The 19,726-nt window shown below is 36.5% G+C and overlaps 2 protein-coding genes and 1 pseudogene across 3 annotated transcripts; 1 reads left to right on the top strand and 2 right to left on the bottom strand.

Moving 5' to 3' along the window:
- The first annotated feature begins 225 nt into the window (after positions 1 to 225).
- LOC143631605 (syntaxin-22-like) lies at positions 226 to 2,487 on the top strand. Its single transcript, XM_077100316.1, has 7 exons — positions 226 to 437; positions 1,018 to 1,111; positions 1,215 to 1,354; positions 1,431 to 1,505; positions 1,573 to 1,730; positions 2,080 to 2,180; positions 2,270 to 2,487. Exons 1-7 carry the CDS (start codon positions 250 to 252, stop codon positions 2,333 to 2,335), a joined length of 822 nt encoding a protein of 273 aa, XP_076956431.1. The 5' UTR covers positions 226 to 249; the 3' UTR covers positions 2,336 to 2,487.
- A 682-nt stretch (positions 2,488 to 3,169) lies between these two features.
- Positions 3,170 to 9,919, bottom strand: LOC143631588 (putative xyloglucan endotransglucosylase/hydrolase protein 30; annotated as a pseudogene). The gene is made up of 4 exons (XR_013153389.1): positions 9,727 to 9,919; positions 9,518 to 9,618; positions 8,761 to 8,969; positions 3,170 to 3,684 (listed from the first exon to the last, which is right to left on the bottom strand). The product of XR_013153389.1 is annotated as a putative xyloglucan endotransglucosylase/hydrolase protein 30 (transcript).
- A 2,272-nt stretch (positions 9,920 to 12,191) lies between these two features.
- On the bottom strand, positions 12,192 to 12,696 carry LOC143631587 (secreted RxLR effector protein 161-like). The gene is made up of 2 exons (XM_077100304.1): positions 12,528 to 12,696; positions 12,192 to 12,409 (listed from the first exon to the last, which is right to left on the bottom strand). The coding sequence occupies exons 1-2, from the start codon at positions 12,694 to 12,696 to the stop codon at positions 12,192 to 12,194; spliced, it is 387 nt and encodes a 128-aa protein (XP_076956419.1).
- Positions 12,697 to 19,726: the final 7,030 nt, after the last annotated feature.

The raw sequence follows: 19,726 nt of genomic DNA, 5'->3' as shown, positions 1-19,726 counted from the left end.
CAACAAGTCACCGCCCGCTAATTTCCATTATCTTTATTTATCCCAATTATTATTATTATTGCTTTCGCCTCAATTCTCCCCAAAATTGACGCCCAAAAACTCTCCACAAACTCAATCTCCGATCCACAAATCCGACCCGATTCAATCAAATTCCCGCTAACCCTTTTCACTTCATCACCTCAATCGCGCTATTACTCGTTTTCAACCAAAGTCCTAATACCGGGTTTTGTATAATAATCGGATAAGAAGATGAGCTTTCAAGATCTTGAGGCGGGTCGCCCGAATCGAGGAGGATACACCAACGGGTTCAAGCAACAAGATCCGACCCAAGCGATTGCTTCCGGAATCTTCCAGATTAACACTGGTGTGTCCACGTTTCAACGGCTGGTTAATACTCTTGGCACCCCCAAAGATACCCCTGAATTGCGAGAAAAATTGTATGGTTTTCTTTTGTTAGTTTATGGATGGTTTAGGCTTTGATGATTGAAACTTGATGGTTATAGGCAGTGTTGTAGAAATCGGTAGTCGGGCCGTAGGATGGGGACCGGGATTAATTGGGATTAATCGGATTGGAAATTTTATATAGGATTTTCAGTTTTATATATTTTTATATGTAAATTTACATATATACATATTTTTATATGTAATTTTAATATATACACACATACACACACATTTTTATGTATTTGTTATGGAATCGCTGGAAATTAGTTGGAAATTGACTGGAAACTGCCAGAGACGTCGGAAATTGGCAGGAAACTGTTGCAAATTGCCAGAAATGTGCCGGAATCAAGGCCGAAGTTAAGGTCCGCCTAGGTCCAACTACTGATTTTCTGGCCGACGACCCAAAAATTAATCAGTCACCGGACGACTAGCGACTAATCGCACTAGTCCTGATTTTTACAACACTAGCGTTTGATTTCGTATTTTAATGATTTGAATTTAATTGTTTATGTGATTAGTATTGGTGATATTGTTAATGTGGTTACTTAGTTGTTAATTGTTGTTAATTGATAGGCATAAAACAAGGTTACATATTGGTCAATTGGTTAAGGATACTTCAGAGAAACTAAAGAAAGCTAGTGAAACCGATCATCGTGCGGAAGTTAGTGTAAGTGATTCTAATATATATATTTTTTGATGGCTAGTTGTTTTGCATTTGTTGTTTGAGAATTGATATGATAATGAAGCTTGGTTATTGTAATATTGTGCAGGCTAGTAAAAAAATCACAGATGCTAAGCTTGCAAAAGATTTTCAAGCGGTTTTGAAGGAATTTCAGAAGGCGCAGCGGCTTGCAGCCGAAAGGGAGACGGCTTACACTCCGCTTGCTCCTAAAACTGCTCTTCCTTCAAGGTAAGTTAGTTTGAAAGTTTGTATAAATGTAAATAAAAGTTTAATTGAGTTTTGATTATTATGGTTTTATGTGTAGTTATGAAGCAAGTGAAATGGATGTAAGCTCGGATAGAAGTCAAGAACAGCGTGCACTTCTCGTGGAATCTAGAAGGTGAGTTAAAGCTACTTGAATTAATGTAATTTTGTAGGTATTAATGTTTCATGTTTTGTGTTTGCAGACAGGAGGTGGTGTTGTTGGACAACGAGATTGCGTTTAATGAGGCTATTATTGAAGAAAGAGAACAAGGGATTATAGAAATTCAGAACCAAATAGGCGAGGTGAACGAGATTTTTAAAGATCTTGCGGTTTTGGTTCATGAGCAAGGAGCTATGATCGGTAAGCATTAGTTTCTCTTTTCTCACTCTTTTGAAAGGTGGCAAGTGGACGTGTAGGACTGGAAGGGTAACGGGTCGGGTCGGGTTCACTTACAAAGTTACATGTACTTTTTGCTCATTTTAATGTTTACTAATTAATCAGTATATTTAATCATGCTTAGAAATACAATATTTTTTTAACAATAGTTTAGATCTGTAAGGAAAACCGAGTCTAGGAGGTTATATGCATTAAATCAACTCGGATTACATTCATTTCTTATATTTGATCAATTTCACCAACGCACTTGAGCCTGTCACCTTTAATCTTTTGCTTTTGTGTTGTGGTCGATGCCTGAGCTGTTTGTTTTCAGATGATATCGGGTCCAACATTGAGAATTCTCATGCTGCAACTGCACAGGCGAGAACTCATCTTGCAAAAGCATCAAAAACTCAAAGAGCAAACTCTTCAATGGTATGTTATTAAATCTTCTTTATAATCATAGTTAAATAACTAATTGTGTTTCCTTAATGTTGATTCATCACGTTCTTGTTTGTGCGCAGACTTGCTTGCTTTTGGTGATAGTTGCGATTGTGCTTTGCATTGTGGTCATAATCGTTGCGGTTTGATTTCATACCGATGGGTAAAAAGCAAGTTAATATGCTTCTTTCAAGCATCTTGGTATCTACAAGGATTGGTTTCTTCTTTGTTTCGTTGTGTGATATACATGTTTCAAAATTATATTTGTTTTTATGTGTGATTAACAAATTCTCCTTTGTTCGGCTCCGTCGATTAAAAATTCTAGGGTAACAAAAAAGACCATGGCTGATGAATCCATGCAAGCCATACTAGACTTAGTATCTTTGCTAGTTGTACCCAGAGGTGCAAACACAGTTGACTGGTTTTGGTCATGCCAATTGATAGCTGAACCAGTAATTGGTCAACATGGTTAAAACTGGTTATCACAATAACCGGTTTTGACTTGTATAAAAACTAAATCTAACTTATGACCTGGGCTAATAGTTTTTAAAAATTCAACAAAATACTAAATATGTAAAACTCAATAATAACCAGTTTCCGTTAGCTGATTACCAACAGATCCTTCCTTCAAAACGCCAAAACGATTTCTAGTTGATGGTTTGGATTGGTTAGAAATCAGTCTCTCACTTTTCAGTTGCTAAACGGTTTCGGTTTATTGGTTGCTAACCAGCTGGGATTTGCAACTAGCTAACATAATACCTATTGTTTCAACTATGTTATGACCAGACCATGTATTATCTGGTCATATATTATACTATTATGTATATGTGTATCGTTAGGATTTAAGGATAGGTTCAAAGCCAACGCTTTAATATTGTTTATTATTGGGTCTTAATAAGCAAAACAAGAAAAGGTCTAAAGACTTGATTGATTTATATATAATATTGTAACTATAATGTAACAACCCTGACCTGGGCTAATAGTTAATATGTGGCTGTTGTATTGGGTTGCCGATGTGAACCTCTCCTGGACCGTCGATTCCGGTGAAAGTTTTGGGGGTTTTTTAGCCGCCCATTACTCTTAAACAACTCTTGTTCGGAAGATATTAATAAGCACTCCGGTAACGGAGAAGGATACCTTAACCTGTCATAACAGTAACTATAGTACATGTATTTTTCTCTGAACCACTTCTTGGCTTGTTGCTGACGTGGAGTGATGGTGGCAAACTCACGAGATTCGAGTTCGTCAATGGCGTCAATGCAGTTGGTTGAGGTGACGTCAATGGGGTCAACTGGACATCCTTGGAGGACAAGGTCGTGGAACTCCGAGGTAAAAGGTTCAAAGCGGGCGGTAGTCCACTTTGTGACGGCCGCCGCCAGTGGCCCAGGTGGAGGCGTCCCAAACGGTGGCGTACGATGACATGGGTTTTGATGGGTAGCCGCCTCCCATATTCTCGTCGCGCAAAACTTCTCTTATTGGGATTTCGTCCACGTAAAATCTGAAGAAATTAAATAATACGGAAAATTTAATAAAATGTGAAAAAAATATAAAATATATAATGACCGAAGAAATATTTGTTTGCCAATAATTCGGGGACACTTTTCTAATATTTCCCGGAGAAAAGAAAGCGTGGGAAAATAGCCGCGTTTAGCGGCTGTGTGATCATCTCTTTTAAGGTCAAAGTCAAGGAAGGATGAACATGTTTGTCTCTATTAATATTTTCCCTTTTCAATTATGAGTTGTCACTTGTACACGAAGCATGCCTAATTGCCTACCATACTCATTGATACAGAAATCAAATTCATCACAGAAAGAGTATTTATTTTAGTTTTTTGGTTGAGATTCAATACCATTGAAATTAACATACGAAACGCACAAATAAGGAAAGTAATTATTATTATTATTATACTAGAGTAATAACCCTATAAAAAAAAGTAAAATAATGATATTTACTCTAATAAAAACCTGTTGAGTAATAATGATCACTTTAGTGCTATTATAATTAGGGCTCTCGTTTTTATCCATAACTTGAAACCCGACCTGAACAAACGTTAACCTGAAATCAAAAGTACTCATGCATACTCATGAAACCCGAACCCGAATCTAATAGACCCGAGTACAACCCAAACTAATATGAGTCGAGTACCAAGTGCTTTATAATGGGTTTCGGGTAAGCTCGAAAAATCCGAAATACCAGCTTGACTAAGTCTTTACAATTATTTTATATCATACCTTGGCCTATTCAATGAAAATCGCTGCCTATTAGAGGTTTGCATAGGTCGGTTTGAGGCGGTTTTTAGTCAAACCCATAACCATAACCGATATGTTGGTTAATGGATAACCATAACCATAACCGACACGTTATGGCGGTTTTGATTAATCGGTTTTGTAGGTTATAGTGAGTCAGTTATGGGTCGGTTAACCGTAACCAAAACAATGTAATTGGCCTAAAAGTTTGGTACTAATTATTACAAAAAACGACATTACATAATCTTACAAAGTATATAATCCATAATATTAATACCAAACATTCATAAAAAGAATGATATTATATAATCAAACAATAAAATTCAACTTTATTTGATAACAAGCGTTGAACCAAAAACTTTAAAATGATATAATCCAATAATATGTTTGGTGGAAGTTAATCCGAAACATATTGTTGGTTAAATAAATGGGTCAGTTCGGTTATAACGGTTTTAAAATTATCTTTAACCAAAACCGACCCGTAATTGGCAGGTTTTTAAAATTCATTAATCGACCCACTCGTTATGTCGGTTATCGGTTAAAATCGGTTCGGTTATATCGGTTATGGTTCGGTTTAACGGTTATGGCGGTTAAGTTGCTCACCCCTATTGCCTATATATCCAAATGATGGACAGTGATACGTAAAGATGATATATATATATATATATATATATATTCTAATAAAGTAAAATAAATGGGGACACTTGTCATATTTTGGATAATTCTCACAATTTTTCTCTCCAAAACTAATATACCCTAATATATATGTAATAAATCAATAATTATCCACTTTCCTTTTACACTATATTTATATAATATCAATATATTTTTATAAATATAAATATTAACATATTATTTTACTATATAGTTCAAAATACTTGGTGAATTCCAAAAATCAACGACAAATCATGTTTCTCAAATGAAAATTGTTTCGGGTTTTTTGTGGAAGTTAAATTTGATTTTATGGGTCAAAAGTTGGTAAATAGATTGTTTGGTACAAGTTAACTACATTTAGGTCAAAATTTGTTATGGGTTAAAAATGAAAATTTTGAATATTTTTAAAAGTTTGAGAATGCAAAATAGATTTATCGTCAAATTTGTTATGAGTTCAAAGTGTTGACTTTAAAATGTCAAAAGTATGAAAGTTAGAATTTTAAACATGATTCGGGTTTCAAGTTTATTTTTAAGTGCATTTTTTGAAATAATCAAAAGGTTTGGGATTTGACAAATTAACTATTTTTTCTTCAACTATTAAAACTTAAGAAAATATTACGACACTTTCGACATGCCACCCTCATGCCTATCAATGCTTCTAACTTTTATCAAATTTCAAATATTTATATATGTCAACATTAATTTTTCCTTCAATGATGATCAGAACGTTGTATGGGAAGCATGTCATGCAAAACTATGCTCAAATGAAACAAAATATTCACAAAATTGAATGGTTTAACATGTTATTTTTTATGTTGTCATTATGACAAAGTCGTGAAGCCCTCTGAAACTTATCAACATCTTTTTTATGGTGTAGCTCCGAAAATCATAGTTCTTGAAGAACATCCATTGTTGCAATTTAATATCCTACTTTCCTTTGATGGGTGGTAAATTGATAAATATATCAATAAAGTTAACGCCTCTTTTGTATTTAGGCTGAGTGGTTAGAACTACTATCATATGAGAAGTCTTATTTTCGAAATTGGTTCATAACCAAAATTCTTTCAATTATACATATATGACACAGAGAATGAATTTTTTAATAGAAAGAAGCATTCTCGGGTACGATTTTGCACGGACATTTTTTTATTAAGTTCATTTAAATTATCCCGTATATAATTTTATAATTTGAATTATCCCGTGTATTACACAGGCTCTAAAACTAGTGTGTGTGTGTGTATATATATATAAAAGATAGTATGTAGTTTTATATCGTGTTGTTTTTCTTTTTTTAGAAAACTTTTATATTATATCGTACTAGTTTTGTTATATAGTATGGGGTTAGGTTGTAATAGGAAGTATAGTATTTGTAGGAAGGATATGATGTAATCTTGTCCATTGATTTTGAACATGGAGGGTTGAGATTAGTTTAGGTGGAAATCATGTGTGAAAATAAGGGGAAGAGCATAAAAGTAATAACACATTTGTTTACTTTCTCACTCCACATGCAAGGCACATGCCAAATTCCCCCATCATTTTAAAACGTCCATAACTTTTTTTACGACATTTTTATTGAAAAACAATTTCACCATAATAACGAGTGTCTTTTTATCTTTTATATGAATACCATATTGTTATATAAAAATTTAAAAAAATTAGTGGGTTTTTTACGTATTGAGTTTTACCAATATTGTGTTATACAATTGTATTTATCATTGTGTTTTTCTCATAGTGTTTTTTTTTCATTGTGTCATACAATTGTGTTTTTTATTGTGTTTTTATCATTGTGTTTTTTAAATTGTGTTTTTCATAGTGTTTTCCATTGTGTTTTTTCGGACTTTCCGGCGAGGTGGTGGCGGTGGGTGATGGTTGTGGTGGCGGTGGACGGTGGAGTGGTGGTGGTTGTAAGAGATGAGTGAAGATGTAAGTGGGTTTTATGTAAGTGAGTTTTTGAAATTAATTTAAGTGGATTTAGAGATTAAAGTAAGTAGGTTTTTATATTAAGGTGTTAGACTAAAATACCCTCCTTCCTAGCCATCTTAGGAAAAATTAAACTTCTTATTTGAACATAACCTGTTTTTTTTATTATGTTTTTTCATTAATATAGTGATTTTCATTGTGTTTTTTGATTAAGGTGAAAACATAATTGTGTTTTTAGTTATTTTTATTGTGTTTTTAATGATTGTGCTATCTGTATAGTTAGTTTTATTGTGTTATTAATCTTATTGTGTTTTCAATTATTGTGTTTATTTTCATTCCATTATTATTGTGTTTTATAATCTAATTATTGTAGCCTACATCATTGTGTTTTAAGTTGGGTCACCATAGATTCAATAATCAATACACTCTAGCCCTCAAATCACCTCAAGACCTAACTTTAATCCAAAAGGCAAAACAGTATACATAGCTAGGGGCTCAATCCAAAAGGAAAAACACCATGGGTGAAAAGCATAATGGTGATGTTTACCACCATAACCTCCCTTATCCGCCGCTGTACCACCGTTAAGTTTGTCAGAAAACCTTTCGCCGGAAAAAAAAAAAGAAATCTCGAAGGCATCACGAAATCAGAAGATGCGGTGGTGGAGGGGTTAAAGGAGGTTGCAGGTTGTGGCGGCAATTCGTCCAGCAGTAGCTCCGTCGTCCGTCGACGTTGTAGAGGTGGCGGTGATGGTGACGGCAATTCGTCCTTTCTAGCTTCTTAGCATATTCAAACTTCTTATTTGAACTCAACCCATATAATATGTTTTAGAAAAAAAAACATATAAATATTTCTCAATTTACCTTATATATGGTAAAGGAAATACGTGTTATCCTACAATTATATGTATTTTTAACAAGAAAAACATCACATCTTTGATCAGTGTTAAGGTTACATGCCTTTGATAATTGTTAACTTAACTTGCTAAAGGATTGTGTATTTTGAATTATGTGGTTTGTTATTTGCTTGTGTAAGTTAAAAGTTAAAGATGATATATTTGGTTGAATTTCAGCAGATATAAATTTTTTTAGCTTTTTAGGTTAAATACTTGAAACCCGATTAATCTGTACTCAAAAAACCCGAATCTGAATAACCCGAACCCGAATAACCCGGTGGAGATTAGGATCGGGTATGAGTACTAGAAATAAATTTCTCAAATGCGAGAAATCCAAACCGAGAAACCAGAAAGTACAACCCAAATACCACCCCTGATTATAATTACTCACTTAAGACACTTACATTAAGAATTTGCACTTATTTATTATATTTGCATGTTTACTTTTGACTTGTCTTAAATCATTTTATATTCTTAGATTTTATTGGATTAAACATATATACTGGTTGCAAGTTTTGGACCAACTTATTAACTTCTATTACATGAATTGTTCTACTTACCCGGGAGTTCAAGATATGGCATAAAGTAGGAGTTTAATATAAAACATGATAAAACATACTTTGCTAAAGAATATAGCATACAGGGATAAGTGGGTTAACGCGTGAACATGTAGATTGACATAAACACGACCTGCTTATTCATCTATGTTCTTCGACACGACCCAAACCTATTGGGAACGAATATAAATCAACCTAAACTCACAAATTTTGTGTTTGTTACTTTGGTCCATATAATGCCACAAATCCACACTCTACATACAAGCTAGACTACAATGTAAAAGGGTGTTGAATCTAACTTACATGATCTTGTTGCGCGTCCAAAGAATACTGTACCGGTGCGCCTCCTGACTCGGATCAAACCACAACCGGTACCTCTCTTCCCGGCCACGAGTGGTGCTACCATTACCATAAACATTCGTCTGAAACCTCCACGGCTTCCCTCTCACATTCCCCAAAAACTCCACATCCAGTTCATCATGAGTTTTAGGGAACATATCTACATTGGAAGTCTGCATTCAACCATCTTATTAACTAGAGGTATGCATGTTTTGGTGTGCGTCGGTTTGGGCTAAAACCGAACCTTGGTTTTTTTTATATTTTGAAAACCGCTTGGTTTTGGTTCGGTTTAGTTTTGAATTTTGGTTTTGGTTTTGCCATTTTAAAACTTTGGATCTGAAAGAATTTTTTTGACTCAAAATAATGATTCTAGACATAAATATCATACATTTGGCTATAATATGACTTAGCATTCAATTCTTATAAGTTACTTAAAATAAAAAATAAAAAATGAAAACATAAGAAATTAGTCCAGTTCTGTTTTTTCGGTTTGTATAACATGCAAGATCAAAACCAAACTTAAGTTCAGTTTTCATAAAAACATATAACCAACCAAACCGTCAGTTTTTGTTTCAGTTCAGTTTTTTCGTTTTACGATCATTTTTCGATTTCATGCACACCAATATGATCATAAACGGTTAGACAAATGTGCCCCGTTTCCTCAAATCAAAGCCTAATTGATTGAGACAAAAAACAAACTGATAAATAACCGGATACTTACATAAAACGCGACGACGATGCCTGCGGTATTCTTCGTGGGCAATTTGATTTTAGCGCTGAAGAATCCGTAATTGTAATAATCGGTTGATATAATGCCAGAACCTGTAACAGTTTTTCAAATAACGAAATCAGATCTAACGAAAACGAAAAATGAATAAGTTTTCCGCTAAATTATAATAAAAATATCAAAAAATGGTGGCCGAACGTAACCCGATTGACGATTGAGGAGGAGACGAACGCGTGTATCGTCTTCAGATCGATCGATATTGAAGTCGCTGAACAACGGAGCGTAGCCTTGATCGAAGGTTATTGTGTTGAGATCAAATGCTGTTATATGGTTAATGTATAAGGTTAACAGGAGGAGGTGATGGACGGTGGAGGACGGTTGTTTCCGGTGATCCATGTATGTATGTATGTACGTATTGAAGAGGTATGCACCCGCCTTAACATCGAGCGGGGCGGGTCAACCCACAAGATATAGACAAGGGGCTTGAAATCAGGATGTCATGAAGACACAAAGCCAAAACCTATGCGCGTGGCGCATATCACATATGCTCACGCATATCACATATGTTCACGCATCACATATGCTCACGCATCATATATGCTCACGCATATCACATCTGCGCGTGGCGCATCTGCGTGTGGCGCGTATCACATATGCTCACGCATCATATGCTCACGCATATCACATCTGCGCGTGGCGCATATCACATATGCTCACGCATATTACATATGCTTGCGCATATCACATCTGCGCGTGAGAATAAAGAGAAGACCTCGCGCATCCCCAGGATAGGCGCATATCACACATGCACATAATCAACCACGTCCTTATCCAAATCAGGATAAGGACAACCATGATTGTGCTCATCAGACAACCTTCCAGAAGGTATCCTTTAAGGAATAAAGAATATGCTGATGTTGACAGCTGCCAATGAAGGGTGGACAACTCAGCAAAACCCATGTGCTACCACGTGATTGCACATGGGTCAGGTGAAATACCTTGGTCAAAGAATAATCAATGAAAAAGCACCAGGTGTCCTAAGGACACGTGGCGCGAAGCAATAGGAGGAGGCCAAAAAGGCCCTAATTGGGTCTGAGCCCAATCATTGGAAACCCTAACACTATAAATACCACACCACCTCCATAAGGGGAGGTAAGCAAGAAAATACATTCTAAGTCCTTACTCACTTTCAGATTATTATTATCTTCTCCTACAATATTTTATTCTCACACCGGAGGGTTACCCCAAAGAGGACCCCTCTGTCCCTTTCTGAGGGGTAAGTTCACGGTGCTGCTCATTTTGTAGGTGGAAGAATTCATACTCCGGAAAACCATCGGTGATATAGCACACTCAGACCCGAGGAAAGTTGATCGTCTACTAGTAAGTCGATCCACGTTTCTTCACGTATGTATGTATATATTTACTTTCATGCATATACGAGTGAAAGATTGAAAATAGAAAGAAAGACCGAGAATTCAACAATGAAGGAACAGACTAGAGAATGTGTTTTATATAAAGACTAAATTGTCCTTTGGAAGACCATATATATTTGATCTGATGTAATCCTCTTTTTGGTAATGTTTATTAATAAAACATTTTATGAAGCACATATTTGTGGATCTCTACAGATTTTTTTTAATATATGGCAATTTCATAAAAAAATGCTAGTGGAAAGTGGAAACTAGTAAAAACCTCAAAAGAACACTACCAACAAAATTAAAAGGCAAACAGAAAAAAAAAACCTTCTAAACAATCAAAAGGGAGATACCCTGAAAAATCACCAAAGGACAGAATTTTTATTGGATTATGTGATTTGAAAAGAAAAAAAAAGTATTGTTAGGTGGTTGACTAGAATTTAAGTGGGGTTATGTAATTTGCTATCTCAGGTAGCAAATTATAAGTAGGCGTCAGCTTACTTTCCACGCATTTCTCTACGTCATTCAGTTGTTAAACAAGTGTTGTCCACGTGAGTGGGGTGTGACATGTGGAATCCGCTACTTGAGATAGAGGATTCTTGGAGTTGTGACATGTATCCGATTGGTAAAAAAAAGTTTCCAGATGGTGGTAAATTATGGGTAAAAGGAGTTTGTGTAATCAGCTATCTTAAATAGCGGATTCCACATGTTACACCTCGTTGACGTGGACGACACTTGTTCAACAACTGGATGGCGTGGAAAGTAGCCGACGTGTACTTGCTCAAGATTGATAAACGATAATTAACGAACAATATAGAATGATCTGACTTTTATTATAACCAGAAAAATATAACTCAAAAAACCTGATTACAATAACTTTCATAATACATAACCCTAACTTGGTTGATGCATTTATATTGCTAACCCAGCTTGGCCAACAAGTTATCTTAATTAAACCCCAACTTAATGAGATAATAAGGCCGGACCCAATAGGCCCGACACTGTTAATTAATTACCAACATTCAAATCCTAATTTCCGAGTCGGATTTCGAGAGGTCTTCAACTCCAAGTAACTCGCATATCTCCGTGAACTTGATTCTAGCGAGTGCTTTAGTGAGGATATCAGCTTGTTGCTCTTTCCCGCTAATGTGCTCAACATCAACATCGCCATCGTTGTAGCAATCTCGGATAAAATGAAAATGGGATTTTATATGCTTTTGTTCAATTGTGAAAAAACGGATTTTTCATAAGGGCTATGCAGATGTGTTATCAATCTTCAACACAACTTTCTGCAAATCTTCTCCAATCAACTCGCTCAACAACTCTCGGAGCCACACGGCTTGACATGCAGTTGTCGAAATCGCCATGTACTCGGCTTCACATGACGAGAATGCAACTGTAGCTTGCTTTTGTGAGCACCATGTAATTGGAGATTGCGCATGCCCGATGGTGCTTCTACCATCATCCTCATCTATGTTGTGACTACTATCACTATACCCCGGCAAGTCTTCTTAGCTCGTTCTTCTCATACTTGATCCCGTAGCTTGCCTTTTTCTTCAAATATCTCAAAAGGTATCGTATTGCCGTACCATGAGATTCACATAGACTTTGCATATATCGACTAACAATACCCACGAAGTACGCCATATCCGGACGAGTATGTAATAAATACCATGAACAACCCACCATCTTTCGATACTCGGTTGCATCGAGTTCGACGTCATTCTCAGATTTCGAGTATTTCACACCATGATCCATCGGGACTTGAGCCAGATTATAGTTTTGCATGCCGGTCTCCTTCAGATTTCGTTTGGCATGTCCTTTTTGTGAAATTACTAATCTGTCCTCTCATTGAAATACTTCTATTCCGAGATAGTAGGTTAACTTCCCAAGATCCGACATTACAAACTTGGTCGAGATACCCTTCTTGAACTCGGAAATGTTACTCGAGCTTTTACCTATCACAAATAAATAATCAACATGCACGGCCACAATCAAAAAATGTTTCCAGCTCGACTTTCGGTAAACCGACTGTTTCTTGGAATGTTATGGAGCTTTGTGTTCCAAGTTCGAGGAGCTTGCCTCAACCGTAAAAGGCCTTTGGCAACTTGTAAACTTTTGCCTCCCCGCCCTTCTTTTCATATCCTTCGGGTTGTGAAACGAACACAACTTCTTTCAATTCACAATGCAGAAAAGCTGTTTTTACATCAAGATGGTGGATTTCCCACCTGTTATATGCGGCTAATGCGATTAGTATCCGTACAATCTTGATTCGGGCTACTAGAGCGAAATCATCATCAAAATCAATCCCGGGTTATTGCACGTAACCCTTTTCAACCAACCGAGCTTTGTACTTGTTTATCGTTCCATCCGTATTTCGTTTAATTTTGAATACCCACTTCTACCCTATACATTTACGCCCTTTGGAAGTTCAACTAACTTCCATGTATCGTTTTGATTTATCAAAAAGATCTCGGCATTCATCGCACGAACCCATTCTTGGTTTGACTTAGCCTCAAAATAGCTACTCGGTTCACCACTTTCTGCTAGGAGTAATTGCTCAGAATCAGAATTAGCCTGTAGCACGTAATATTCTTGCAATATTCTTGGTAAAATCGAGACTTGGTTGATCGCCTTAGACCCGTTTAGGCCTCGTTTTCTCCCTAATGAACTTGCGATCCATTACTCATCGACTGGACTTGCGAGTGGGCCAAGGTATCAGGCTCGTTATGACTCGGATCAACTAAACCACTGGACTCAGGTTGAACTGATGATGGAGGTTTGGAGCTTGGGCTATTCGGGTTGCTTCCATACGTGTCTTCAAAAGTGGGTTCTATTTGACTAGTTGTTGTCCCGCACCCCCAAACCATAGAAAGCATACCCGGCTCGTAGTTATTCATCTTAACTTTCTTTACCCGGTTCCACCCTTTATTTTCATCAAAAACAACGTCCCGGCTAACAATTATTTTATAGGTGCCCGGGTTGTAAATACGATAAGCTTTTGAACCCGTCTTGGACCCAAGATAAACGAATTGTCTCAACCTGTCATTGGGGGTGCAAACGAGACGAGCCGAGCTTACTTTTAGGCTCGAGCTCGGGCTTGATTACGCTCGGCACGATCGAACTTTTTAACGAGCCGATCTTGAGTAGCTCGCCTCATTTGCACCCCTACCTGTCATCAAGTTTCTTTAGGTGTACATTATCAACCTTAACATTCGCCATGCACCCAAATACTCGAACGTGTTCATAATCGTTTTCTTTTTCTTGAAACATTCATAGGGCGTTTGATCGACTAGGGCTCAGGTTGGGACCAGATTAATTAAGAATGTCGAATGTCGGAGCCCTTCTCCTCGCATATTATTCCGAACCTGCATCGCCTTTAGAATACTCCGCACAATCCCCATTAAAGTTCGGTTTCGTCTTTCTACCACGCCATTTGTTGTGGCGTGTACGGGGCGTTTAAATGTCGAGTAATTACACTTTCATCGCAAAATTGATTAAAATCACATGAAGTGAATTCTCCTCCTCTATCGGTTCAGAGAGTTTTCATTGGTATACCCGCCTTCGTCTCGATTAGGGCTTTAAATGTCTTAAAAACTTTCAAACGCTTCTCCTTTTTCATTCAATAAAAATGTTCGCATATATCATGAGTAATCTTTTATAATAACAAAGACATACCTGTTACCGGATATAGTGGAAGGGTTTACTGGACCGCACAAATCATGAACCAACTCCAAGGTCGGGTAGCTCTAAACGAGAATGTGGCCAGAAACGAACGCTTCGTTTGTTTACCCATCAAACACGATTCACACAAATGATTTTCATGTTCAACATGTGGTAAACCTCGTACTAGATCTTTCTTAGTTGTTGATTTCATTAACTCGAAATTGATGTGCCCAAGTCTTGCATGCTAACGCCATGCATCATCTTCGATCTTTGATTGCAAACACACGGGAGCTCCAATCATCAGTCGTATCTTATAGAGCCAGTTTACGGATCTCGTGACCTTCGTTAGTAACCTCCCGTTCTCATCGTGCTTGATCAAAAGATCATGTTTCTTCCGAATATCACATTCGGACTCTGTTGTTTGATTTTCCGAAATGTAATAAATCTCGGTTAGCAAATCTTGTTCACTTGATTTTCCTTGGAAAAAAATATACCATTTTCCCTTGATTTTAGCATATGACCCATCTCCGAACTTAACCCTCCCGGCTATGTTCTCATTAATTCCGAAAAGTATGACCGGTTTATCGTGATATGATTACTCGCACCATTATCCAAATTCCATACATTATCTTCGAACAATTTAGTTTTGTATTTCTTTGGTATTAGGTTTTGTTCATTTAAGAACACAACTTGATGCATATACGTTGCATCATCATTACTTTCACGGGCTTCAGTTTTATTTGCTTCTTGAATCTTACGAACTTGATCCGGGTAACTACATGCAAAGAGACCTGAGTTGTCACATCGGTAACATAGAATATTTGGCCGATCTTTTTTCACCTTTTCTTTAACCTGACTCGATGACCCTTGTTTGGTACTAGGGGCTCGATCTTGGCCATTAGATCGGCCTGGACCGCGACCTCGACCTCCTCGTCCTCGTCCCCTGTTAGATTCAAAATTCCTATAATTAGATGAATCATAATTACTGAATAAAAGGTTACCTTGGTCACCCTGTGAATATCTTCTTCCCGGATTCGCTCCTCATAGACCCGAAGTCGGCCTACAACATCTTCAAATACCATCTTATTGAGATCCCACACTTGCTCAAGCGAAGCAACCATCTGAATATACTTTAATCTCAGTAGATTTTTGAGAAACTTCTTTACCAGCCTTGTTTCATCCATAACTTTGCCAAGAGTCACGGATATCGAGGCAATTGATATGGGTTAAATAATATATAAATATTATAAATATTTCCTACACCTTTTAGTAGCTTTAGGGTAGTTTACGTTAAAAAATTCGCCTAATTGGTTCATACTTAGATTTTATTGGTTTTAAGAGAAAAAAAAACTAAAAGACTCGAATTAAACTAAACATGATATAAAAAGAAATGTTTACCCTTGAGTATGGCTAAAACCACTTCAACTAATATTGGTCGTAATTCAATTTTTATATAATAATATTATAACATGGAATGCTAAATTAAATCGAATTGTTGGTTATAATGACAATTAAAATGAACACGGACTTTGTTGATATATCTTCTATACAGACACTAATTCGAACAATATTTTAAATAGAGCAGGTGGTGGGATGCTTAAAGGAAGAGTTAAATCAATTTAGCCAATATAATGTCTATTTGGGCTGGACCAGAACGAAGGATAGAGGATTTACAAGACCTAGGTCACGCAACTAAAGAGGGACCCAGACGGCTACCGTTAAAAAGACAAGTTAGAGAAAGGAGAATGGGAGCCAACATCATTATTATTAATATACTTGTTTGGTGTAATTTGTTATGACACAACAAGGTTCGGTTACGGTAGTAGTCAGCCGCAAGCAAGGAAAAAGAAAGAGAAAGAGCCACAAGTCAGTGATATTTCGGAGAGCGTTGGGGCTTAACACCTACTTGTTCATAACACTATTTTCTTGGTTTGAATTTATTATTTTCGTTATGAATTCAGTGTTTGAACCTAATTATTATGTTTTACTCTTGAGTATGGTTGTTGGCTAAACCTCTAGCTACCTAGTTTTTTGATGAATACTTTATGAATTAAGGATTTTTATTGGTTTATGGTTTCTAGTGTTGGATAATACTAAAGTAAATAATCTTTTTACAATTGATTTGATGTGTTTGCATATATACAGTTTTGATTTATTATTGATCTTTGTTCCATATGTGTCTTGTTGAATGTCTTTCCGTTATAGACGCATGTTTAGGTCGCTTACTGTGTGTTTGTGATTATTTTATGGTTTTACTAGACGTAGTAATCCGTGGAACATTGGTTGGTGATTTATTAAAATTTTATATTCTACCTATCTAGAGACTGAGAGGTAATAGATAGTCGGGATGTCCTTGGGATTAGGTGTTTAGGCTAGAATGCTCTGACAGGAGGTTTCCTAGATTTTCCTAGTTTCATTGTAATTCCGTATTTTATTGATTGTTCTTAGGTTACCCCTTGCACTTTAGGGTGTATTGAGATGGTGAGACTGACAGGTAATCAGTCTTTTAGGGTACTTTAGTATTGTTGGAGAGACTGAAAGGTAATCCGACCAACCGGTAAATTTACACGCCCCCTAGGTTTCCTTTTAGGTGACACCTGGAGAATGATCAGGGATCCACTAGGTTGTCTAAGGGTGCCGTATTTTAAGATCCCGGTTCCATCATAGTTTCCATATCCAAGAGAGATCCAAGATTCACAAGTAAGATTTTAAACCTAGGTAGTGCTTCTCCTATTTTTGAGTTTGTCGAGATAATCGAGTTAAAGTCTATTTGTGTCAGTGTCAGTTTTAATTTAAGGATTTTTTTTAGTTTATAGTTAATAAATAAGAAACACAAAAATCAATTAAATATATTTATTTAAGTTTTTAGTCAGAGTCTAATTTAGGTGTCGCTAGTGTCCTTTGGGTTCGATATCTGGACTTTATTAGGCTTTACTTCAGTCGATAGGTACACTTGCCTGTCTAGTGGTCTAGCATTAGGATAGTCTAGATTTATAAATTTAAAACTAGAGTGTCTAGGTTAGGTTGATATTTTATAGACCGCTTTCAGCACATCAGCAATGCTCGATAACTTGCTCGCAAAGTTATCTAAGGAATCCAACTTGTTCATCTTCATATTATCAAATTCCATCGACAAGGTTTGGAGACGCGCTTTCCTAACCCATTCTTCACCTAAGTGTCAGGTTTTAATCGAATCCCGTATGGCTTTAGCAGTTTGTTGATCTCCAATTTGCATGATCAAGATTTTGGGTACGGATCAACAAGGCCGTAGCTATGTTGTTTTTTCTTCATCAGAGACATCCCGGTCGATGGTGTCCCAAACTTTGTGAACTTTCAGGACTACTTTCATCCTCATAGCCCACACGGTATAGTTCGTTGAAGTTAACATCATACATTAAACGTTAGATGGCCCGTTCTCTTTCCTCTTTGGCGGTAGTGGAGTCGAGTCACCCATGGATATTCAACCCAAACGTGTTTGAAAAAAAAGCAACCGATCGATAAACCTTACTGTTTCACGATGGAATGCAAAAAACTAAAAAATTGATATATTTATATATCAATACAATATTGATTTTGAGATACCACTCACGTAAACTAACTCCAAAAGGTCAAGCCCCCTAAAACTTCAATGTAACGTATAAATATTGAATACTATATTTCGTGCAAACCAGTTTGAACGAAAAAAACAGCAAGATCGAACCAACTTGTTCGATTGAAAGCAACGACACCTCGCTTTCTCTCCTTCTTGGCGGCGATAGAAATGCAATCAACTCGGATTCTTGGTCGATGACCGTAGGTCGGATGACGGTGACGGCTTGGATTGAAACATCTTCTTCGTTGACTGAATCGTTAGTTATCGCAATCTTGAACCGGGCTCAGATACCAATTCAAGATTGTAAACGATAATTAACGAATAATATAGAATGATCTGACTTTTATTATAACCAGGAAAATATAACTCAAAAAACCTGATTACAATAACTTTCATAATACATAACTCTAACTTGGTTGATGTATTTATACTGCTACCCAACTTAGCCAACAAGTTATCTTAATTAAACCTTAAAGCCCTTTAACTCCATACAACTTAATGAGATACTTAGGCCCGGACTCAATAGGCTCGACGTGGTTAATTACCAACACTGGTAATCCGTTATCTCAGATAGCAAATTACTTAAACCCACTTAAATTCTAGTCAACCACCTAAAACCACTTTTTTTCCTTTAAATCATCTAATCCACAAAAAAATTCCAAAGGAAAAACTGAGAAACTTAAACGCTAAAGGAAAAATTTCATGTTTTCTTTTGAACCAAAAGCCATTCTGCCTTGTGAGAGACACCAACGCTTTTGCAACCTGGTGAACAACCTTGTGAACCAATTATAAACCCAAGACTTCAAACTCTTCTTCTTCTATGGCCTTGCAAACAAGGTTTCCATGTGTGTGTATATACATAATCTAGACATTCTTAGGGCAAACTAATAATCTAATTTATATATATATATTAGATACAATTTTGGGAGAAAGTGTGTCTCAAGACTTGTACCGTGTGCATTCCATATGGTTCTGCTTTAGAGTTTGTATAATGTATAGCTAAAGTTGTACAAGGTCCACTTTCTCACCTTTCTACAATTAATAAGTAAGCTTCGTACACTTAGCAATATTGCCTTTCTTCCAACTACATAAGATAGTAATTAATCTCATGTGTATACAGAACTTGATTTCTTTGATGTATCACTACCGTGTTGCCTTAAGTGTTTGTTTTTAGGATCTCTAGGTTTTTCTTTCGATTGAATCATGAGTTTATTGTCATATACAAACTACGATTTTGTTTGTCGCTTGAATCTTCATGATAGGCTATGATTACGCTTGGCTATTTGGCGAGGAAACCAATGTTTCAGCAATAACGGAGATTTGAGCCTCGACAAATTAGGTCACATTTCGATTTGTTTTAAAGTTTGGTCATATATTTCTTTGTTGCATTTGTATTTTGAGTTGCATTAATATATTTAGATGTTTACAGGTTTGTTTTGCTTTGTCACAAACCTTACACAACATTCAAATTGACCGAACCCGACCCCACGTCCCCCCCCCCCCCCCCCCGCAACGCCCGGGGGTTGGGGG

This window comes from Bidens hawaiensis, unplaced genomic scaffold (assembly GCF_021521415.1).
Source record: "Bidens hawaiensis isolate Kalapana, Puna unplaced genomic scaffold, B.hawaiensis_p1.1 tig00006109_1, whole genome shotgun sequence".
Taxonomy (NCBI): Eukaryota; Viridiplantae; Streptophyta; class Magnoliopsida; order Asterales; family Asteraceae; genus Bidens; species Bidens hawaiensis.
This window is presented reverse-complemented; position numbering and strand designations above follow the sequence as displayed.

Bases quoted from the DNA above. Each gene is read 5' to 3' on its own strand.
- LOC143631605 (XM_077100316.1), top strand. From the start codon at position 250: ATGAGCTTTCAAGATCTTGAGGCGGGTCGCCCGAATCGAGGAGGATAC. The intron at 438-1,017 runs GTATGGTTTTCT...GTTAATTGATAG, and splicing joins CCTGAATTGCGAGAAAAATT to GCATAAAACAAGGTTACATA. The intron at 1,731-2,079 runs GTAAGCATTAGT...GTTTGTTTTCAG, and splicing joins TGAGCAAGGAGCTATGATCG to ATGATATCGGGTCCAACATT.
- LOC143631587 (XM_077100304.1), bottom strand. From the start codon at position 12,696: ATGGATCATGGTGTGAAATACTCGAAATCTGAGAATGACGTCGAACTC. The intron at 12,410-12,527 runs GTACGGCAATAC...GTCACAACATAG, and splicing joins AAGTCTATGTGAATCTCATG to ATGAGGATGATGGTAGAAGC.